This window comes from Seriola dumerili, unplaced genomic scaffold (genome assembly GCF_002260705.1).
Source record: "Seriola dumerili isolate Sdu_G_001 unplaced genomic scaffold, Sdu_1.0 BDQW01000226.1, whole genome shotgun sequence".
Classification (NCBI taxonomy): domain Eukaryota; kingdom Metazoa; phylum Chordata; class Actinopteri; order Carangiformes; family Carangidae; genus Seriola; species Seriola dumerili.
The window spans coordinates 51,013-59,254 of NW_019174481.1; the positions used below are offsets into that span (position 1 = coordinate 51,013).

Consider the following 8,242-nt stretch of genomic DNA (forward strand, 5'->3'; position numbering starts at 1 on the left):
TTCCTTTACTGTATGTCCTTGTATATACTATTCAGTATAGTGTCCTAAAATGTTCGGCAGGCCTATAATTTGCTAAACAATCTTGTGTTCGGATAAAATACAAAATGCACCATCGGTGGGTTTGTGCCAGAGGACGTGGCGATTATCTACAGCAAGTGCACTTGAGGATATTTCACAGTTCAAAACATTGCCTCGCTTCTGACAAACAAAAGCAAACAAAAAAAACACGGGCTTCTGAACAATGCAGGTGCTGACTGGCTGTTACAGTCTGTTTCAGTTACAGTTCGCAAGGCCAAGGATGGAACAATGTGAGGGGGCTGTCGGCCATGAAGTCTGTGTAACTCTTGTGTTTTTTTTTTTTGTTTTTTTTTTTGTCTGTTTATTCAGCTTTTTCTTTGCCGCCATCGACCGGCTTCAGCGGCTCCGGGTCGTCCAGCAGAGCTTGTTGTCGCTCCCTCTCCTTCACCAGCTGCACACCACAGTAGGTCACAAGCAACACAGAGAGGGTGGACAGAGGGAAACCTGGAAGATAAAAGACAAGAGGAGGGAAAGACGGAGGAAATGGAGAGGAGAAGCGAGAAGAGATCAGAAGTGAAAGGTATGACTGTAAAGGAATGCAGCTGTCTTTGTGCTGCGCTGTGAGTAGATGTTCAGCTGCAGATAATCCTGTGAATAACCTCTCTGATTCCCAATGCTCGGCTGTAAAGAGTCTTTCCTTCTATTTGAAAGAAAGCAACAAAGACGATGCTAAAGTCATGTGATCTGCGGAGGATGGTGCCCCTTGAGATTCTGCTGCTTTTGATGTCTGTCTGAGTTGTTCCCGCTTTGACTGGAAGTGACAGGAAAGCCTTTACTTTATGTAATATACCCTTGTTGTTCCCCACCTTTGAAAATCAGCCTCCTGCCCACAAGTTTGGCAAACTCCAAACTGTTGAGGGAGAGAACGTTGTAGAGGATGATGGCCCAGAAGTTGGCAGCGTTGAACACGCCACGGATCCTGCGCGACATAGCTTCACCCATAACACCCTAGAAACAGAGCACACAGGAACACACTCAGGGATCGGGTATAAAATGAAATCTACCATGTGTCTACTTGTTTCCTGCTTGAATATCCATTTGAAAACGATTCAGTTTATCGTGTCCCTCACCTCAATGGTAGAAAACGGTGGAAAGGAGAATAACTTGGCCACCCACAGCTCAAAGTTGAGGCCAAAGCAGTTGAAAAAGGACCAGATGTAAACCAGTTCACACGGACCCAGCCACAAGGTGGTGATAGCGAAGGTGCATATGGTTGCCAAGAGTTCTTTGAAGATTTTATCATGATCCCCGCCGATGTAGTCATAAACATACCTGCGATATTACAACTCACATTTAATGCAACGAAGACTCTAAATCATCTTTTAAATGATGGGTTCTGTCATTTAAACTCACACATGTCAATTTAAACACTCACTTGCACAGCCAGTCATTGATGCCTCTGTCAAAGTGCCTGAAAAAAGACAGAAATGTTCCACGTAAATATTTTCACACATTGTTTAACAAGGTCGACAAAGAAACTACACACTGATTCATGAGGATCGCACACAACTAGTGCAGGTCACACGTACGTCTCAGCGAAGACATAGAGCATGGTGATACACTTGGGGGGCTGAGGAGGGTCCAGGTGGTCCAGTGTAGCCACAGTGTTGATGACGCCAAACATCACGGCTGCTTTCACCCAGTCGTACACCAGGTTGGAATAAGCCAGGCCAGCTGCAAAGGCACATGTGGAGGCCAGGCAAGTTTACCTATCAAGTTCTAATGGTGGTAGAATTTCATGTTTTATAAAGCACATACTGTACAATTACACAGAAAGCAGAGTAAAAGTGATGCATGGAGTGAATATTATGTGCAATATGCAATTTTATTTATCTATTTATATCTTTTAATATCTATAATATCCAAAAAAAAGTGAAAAATACAAGCGTCAGTACCAGCTGTACCAGACCCGTTAGTATTACCCATAACTCACCCAGACACCAGTCAGACAGCTTGGTGACCAGCTTCATGTCACTGGGGATTGTCAAGATGTAAAGATAGTGGAAGAAGACGTCCACCACCATAATAACTCCCAGGTGCAACAAAGCCTTGGTGGTGATGTTCCACATCTCCCTCTCTTTGCGGGTCAGCTTGGTGTTGTTCGCCTGTGGAATGAAAAACGTGAACAAGCCATTTTTGTTTTGCAGAATTATAGGACCATAGTAATCATAGTTATTTATTATAGTTGGAGCGATATTCTCCAGTAACTGACGTATGCAAAATGATATTCTTGAAGTATTAACAGCAGCAGTAACTAGTAATAATACTTATTTTTAACCAGGTGAAATGATTTAAAATGGGCATTGACACTAGTTTAATAGATTGTGCTCATAACATTTTTATCTTCATTTGTTTTCATATGCAGTGAGACAGAATCGTTTTCATTCTCTGTCCATGACTTTCAACTTGAGTTACATAAACACATCAGCATCTTGCATATTTGCATCAGCTGCCCTACAAAGACGCTGCATGTGGGTGTTACAGCAGCTTTATCTCACAATGTTCAATCATGAGTGATGGTTTTATAACTACTGGCAAATCTGCTCGCTTTTCACTTTCACATATGTGTCCTCGCCCCACACTTAGTTTAATGTTAAAATCCTCACCTGGGCATGATACTGGTCGAAGGTCATGATAGGTCCAAAGAAGAAGAAGGGGAGGTAGAAGTTGTATTTCAGCAGGTCAGAGAATGTGTAGTTGCCGTCCTTCTTTTCACAGTTCTCTAAAGCGAAGCTCATGCAGCGCATGATGCTGAAGCCGCAGCCTCCGTAGAACAGGATGTCTTGCAGGTCGAAGGAGCCGGTCACCAAGGTTTCCTGAAAGGAGGAGTCGGATTTATTCTGAGCCTCAAACATTTTCATATGGACAACACCTCAGATTAGACAGTATTGAAACAAGAACATTAACACAAAAACACCTCGTTCTCAATTATATATTACTATTACTATCACAATAGGACTAATAGAAGATCAGTAGGAACCTATCTAACATCTGATAATATTGAATTATATTCATTTATATTTCATAGTATTGTATTATTACTGTACAGTGTGTAATTACTGCACATATTATATAAAACACCACACTAAAATATTTTTATGTATATTGTATTTATTATTCAAACTTACACATACATATCCATATTTATATGATGTATAGGAGACACATCGAGGCTTATTTATATAAGGATTATTTTGTCTTATGCACAAATATTTACTAATGTATTTATATAGTCTAAGGTATTGTTGTGTATATAGCTTTTAATGTAATCTCTGTTTTCTTTAACTTAAAATTTTATTTTTATTGATTTTATTCAAATAGGTCTTTATCTGTTCTCTTTCCTCTCTGCGCGTCTCGTGTTGTTGTAACGTGATTTTCCCTGTGGCTCATTCTTATCACCTTCATGCTCTCTAATGTCTTTGTTTACCAAGATTTAATCATTAGGATCTCTATGTAATTTTTCTACAATTCAGACTGTCACTGAAAGCGACTCTGAACAATCCTTTGCACCACACTGCATTGTCCTTTTCTTCCTGTAGAAGCCATACAACACCTTCTGCTCTTTCAATATGCAGGAAATTAAATCATATCACTTCAGCTCTCTGACATTTCCACTGGCTACCTTTTTCATTAAGATCCTTCTTCTGGTCTATAAAGTTCACAAGATGAACATCTCCTTCAAACTTCTGCCGCTCATTCTAAATCAAGCGACTGGGATTTCTGTGGAGCAGCCTTACTGCTGATCTGAGGTGTGAACCTGGAACCACCCACTCACCTGCCAGGAGTTATAGGGTTCCAGCTTGATGGAGGCCAGTGTGGCGAGACCAGCTGCAAAGCACATCCACTTCATCTTGACCAGTGCAACACTGTAGAGTATGATGCAGTGAGACAGAATCAGAGCCACGAAGGTCCAGCCCATCGTCACCAGGACGGCCAAACCACCGTACACACCAAAGATCAAGGATCTGTGCTGTGGGTAAAGAGGGGCCAGCATCAGTGTGATGCAATGACAACAGTTTCGTACAACTCATAATTTAATGCAGCACACACGGAGAGTGGTGTTAGTACAATTACACTGTTGTGTCGACAACAATGAATATACTTTGGGATGGAAAGATTAAGTTGTGAGGGGAAAAAAACGAACACACTGTCCAGACATCAAATGGTTTAAATGAAACACATGACAAACGTTATGAAATTCACACGTTTATTAATGTTACCTTACATCCATCTATACCAATCTTCAGTGTAAGCATGAAACAAGATAGAAAACATGTTTAAAACATATTGAACTGTTTTAAATATGTCAAAATATTCACAGGAAATAATCATGGGTATAATCAACATACACCATCACAGTCTAACAGATGCAGCTCGTGCTCATGCATCAGGTTAATCATGTGTTAGACCTTGAGGTACAAATATTACAAAATATTTTTATTTAGTAGAATAGAATAGAGAATAGAGAGTGGCATATTGTTCACATCCAAGGTAGCTTTGAGTTTCATGTGTTTATAGCACATCTCAAATTAAATCTGGTGTTTAGCCTTGATATGTGCAAACACACGTGTACAAACACACACACATATATATATACATATATACATATATATAAAAGAGACATGCAGTTATACCTGTATGAAGGCAGAATACAGTGCTATGTCATGGATGTTCACACTACACCACACACATGCACGCACCTTTGGAGCTACCAGGGTGAATATCTTGGCAAAGATCACGTGACCGGTGAGAGCAAAAAGGATATGATTGCGGAATGTAGAGAACCACATCATCCATTCGAAGTCGGCAACATCCTGCGGAAAAGGACGCTGCATCACTAACACGTGGCAACCGCTCTCTTTTGACATTTTGCATCAGTTCATCCAATTACAGAACACAATGTGATACATATAAGGGTTATATATGAAACTATATAGATATATATATAGGCTATATGTGTATATATATATATATATGTAACTTACCATTTTCCTGCCAAAGTAATGCCATCCTGGTTTCACACTTTCTTTGAAGGCCTTCCTGTTTACATTCTCTGAATAAAGGAGGAAAAATAAAGGATTATGTAAGGGGGCATTAGAAATAGTGTTTAATGAATAAAGTATTAAGATTTCAACCTACAGTGAAGCTTCTAGGATGAGGAGTGCTGAGGAGAGTTATTTTGGGGTTCTATGTATACACTGAACATTTTAAAAATAATCTTCCAGAGAAAAAGGTCCTGTAGGTTTCAAAATTTGAACAGCTTTGGTGCAATTGTTGGATTATTCATAGTGAATTTAAGGTGTGAGAGCACACTGAGTACATTTGATAATATCAAATCTTACATAATGCCCTCATTGCGAAGCTTTCTATTTTTGAATCTGACATCTTCCTTCGTACGGTCATAATCTGGTTGTGGGAGATTAATTCGCCGCACAACCTGAACGAAACTCCGTCACAGAAATTATTGAAATTACAATAAGAGGAAAAAATAAGCGTGATAATAATCAGAATTGTGGCAATGCTGTTGAAACATTCAGTACACAGAAACAAATGTGATTGGCACGCGCCCCCACAGCAGCTCCGCCAGCTTTGCCTGATTACACTAATGGCCATGAAAAAGGATATCAAAATGTGAGGGTCAGTCAGGGAAAGCCTCTTATGTCTGGGAACACAGCCAGACTTGTATTGCCAGTATACAGTGCTGCTGTAGCGTGCAGACCTGTGCAGTGTGAATACCCACAGACAGAGCAGCCGTAAATGACCATTTCAAGACACAGAGTGTAAATACTTGTAAGAATCGGGACAAAATGATGAATGGCATGACTCTGCCCTGGCCGATCTGACAGCACAGACTGTGGCAGACTGTACCGTTCACCAGATTACACTGAGTCCATTCAGATCCGTGTGTGAGGAGGCTAGTTTTAGCATTTTAGAGTCTGAATGCATGCAAATATTTGGTATTATTTCAGGATAAAGGGTTTGGGGATTAGTTGTCTCAGTGTAACTGATTCTTAAACTAAAATATCTCCATCAGGAAAATAATTAGAAAGTAACTGGACCATCTTAAAATTGTCTTCATATTAATAGGAACCTGCAGGAATTCCTCAGGGGAGAAGGCTCCCTGTTAATCTGCTGAATGGACTTAGTTCCCCAAAGCTTTAGGGCAACTAGAGCAGTGTTTTAAGACGGGATCTCATTATTTAGATGCAGATTTTAATAATAAATTCACATTGTTACACGTAAGTGATTATATTGAATTAAAAGTGTTGACTGGAGTGTGTTTTTTTCTACTTGTAAAGTCGGTTCAGCTCTGGAGCAACTCCTAAAAGTGTCCATTCGCTGTTTCTTCAATAGATATGAATGGATTTCAGTGAACTTCACTAAACCTCCTACATTGTGTTATTGATTTTTTTTGAGTTAGTCTGCATCGACAGTGTGTATCTGCTTTGGACATCTCTTGACACGTCATGCACTCACCACTTGAAGCTTCAAATATCCAACTGCCTGCCCATATCAAGGCCACGGCGAGTACAGCTGTGTAGAGATACAGCTCATATCTGGGGAGGGCAGCCTTGATCCCCATGGTGAATCAGTACACAGGGAGCCTAACGGGTTGAAAAGCAATCAGCCACACAATATTAGACCTGACTGAAGGCAAACAGTATGAGCATGAATGGAAATAGACAGATTAAAAGCTGGTAACAGAACATTTAAAAAAAAATATGCGCAGGGAGTTTAACAAGGTTTATTGAACCAGTGTTTATTCTGAAGGGAAATGTTAAGTTTCAGTTAGGCCTGAGGCATCAGTATGAAAGCATGTATGTTGTTTTATACTGACTCTGAGGGTTAACAATTAAAAATGTGTCTAATAAGAAGACAGAACACAAAAGGTTTTGAATATATTGACAGTTGATTGTTCAGTTTAGTCATCAGCACAGTTCATACCACCATTACCTTGACAATGATTAACTATTTACATTATAGCCCAGTGGAAAAACAGCCTAGTGCCTTTATTTAAAAAAAAAAAAAAAACATTAAGGTGAATAAATGTGATGCTCTTTGTGCCAACACACATCAACACAGGTTCTTCATGTCAGATACAGACCAAGGTGTTTTAAAGAGGCGACATTTTACTAATAAGCCTTTAAGATCGACAGGCCGGTGACTTAAATAGGACTGCAGAGCTCTGGCTCCTCGGAATCAGCACCGTCAGCTGCGCAACCCTACCTCTCCTTCCTATTATAGCTCTTGCAGTTGGTCTGCTGTACAGCGGGGCAGCTGCAGTGCTATGTGATCTGAGAGGCGCTGGGGACTCACCTCACAGAATAATTAGCACTGGCTGGAATGACCAAGAATGGTGCATCCGAGTAAGAAAACAAACAGTGTTACTTTCCCGTGGAGAGTAACACACTTGTGCCTAGTTGAGTGTGTGTGTGTGTGTGTGTGTGTGTGTGTGTGTGTGTGTGTGTGTGTGTGTGTGTGTGTATGTGTGTGTGTGTGTGTGTCAGACTCATGTCGCGCACTCTGGGTTGAAGTTAAAGGAGTTGGACTATCAAGTCTTTTCCATGCCAAGATGTAACCATGGCTGAGCAGGACTTCAGCAAAGCGTCCTGCATACAAATCCACTGCTCCATGAACATAGAGCCGAAAACACACAGGCCCTTTGCATCGATTTTTACTCTTATATTTAACCCTATGCACAAATGAAAGAGACTTGTTTTTACTAACCTTGTATCCGCTTCACACTGTCAAGAGGAGGGCAGCAGTGTTTAAAGCCCGACTCTTCAATACAGACAATAAATAAAAGAAAAGGGGGTGGTGGTGGTTACAGCAGGTTTTTCTAATTCATCCGTCTTGAGGGGGCTTGCCGCTGCCGCTGCCTGCGATCCCCAGCCTCGGCCAGTCAGGATGTTGCGGACTCAACGAAAGGAGGAGGAGGAGGAGGGGGATATATTTATCCTTCACTACTGCACCGCAGTGAGGGGTGGTCCACACCGAGCCCATCAGACCTTCCTGGAGCACAAACCCACTCGGAGACAACGGTTAATAATGAGGAGGAAAACAAGTGCATCAAATCAATATCAGAGTGAAACACCAGAGCCTCCCTCTGATGACTCTCCAGTCAAAACTATCATAGATTCAACTTGAAAATAAAATGGGTTAG

General features: G+C 40.9%; 1 protein-coding gene across 2 annotated transcripts; it reads right to left on the bottom strand.

Annotated features, from left to right (window-relative positions):
* Nucleotides 1-349: 349 nt before the first annotated feature.
* LOC111229022 (protein-cysteine N-palmitoyltransferase HHAT-like protein) lies at nt 350-7,948 on the bottom strand. Of its 2 annotated transcripts, XM_022755172.1 has the most exons (13): nt 7,807-7,948; nt 6,556-6,683; nt 5,064-5,131; nt 4,779-4,892; nt 4,299-4,319; nt 3,854-4,048; nt 2,685-2,894; nt 2,012-2,183; nt 1,608-1,752; nt 1,454-1,489; nt 1,149-1,350; nt 885-1,026; nt 350-522 (listed from the first exon to the last, which is right to left on the bottom strand). In XM_022755172.1, the coding sequence occupies exons 2-13, from the start codon at nt 6,659-6,661 to the stop codon at nt 380-382; spliced, it is 1,554 nt and encodes a 517-aa protein (XP_022610893.1). In that variant the 5' UTR covers nt 6,662-6,683; nt 7,807-7,948; the 3' UTR covers nt 350-379. The 2 variants fall into 2 exon arrangements, with proteins under 2 accessions (XP_022610893.1, XP_022610894.1); XM_022755173.1 differs by lacking the exon at nt 4,299-4,319.
* Nucleotides 7,949-8,242: the final 294 nt, after the last annotated feature.

Excerpts from the sequence above, each read along its gene's own strand:
- LOC111229022 (XM_022755172.1), bottom strand. The coding sequence starts at position 6,661 with ATGGGGATCAAGGCTGCCCTCCCCAGATATGAGCTGTATCTCTACACA. Across the intron at positions 4,893-5,063 it reads ATTACTTTGGCAGGAAAATG|GATGTTGCCGACTTCGAATG; the intron begins GTAAGTTACATA and ends CCTTTTCCGCAG. Across the intron at positions 4,049-4,298 it reads TTGGTATAGATGGATGTAAG|CACAGATCCTTGATCTTTGG; the intron begins GTAACATTAATA and ends CTTTACCCACAG.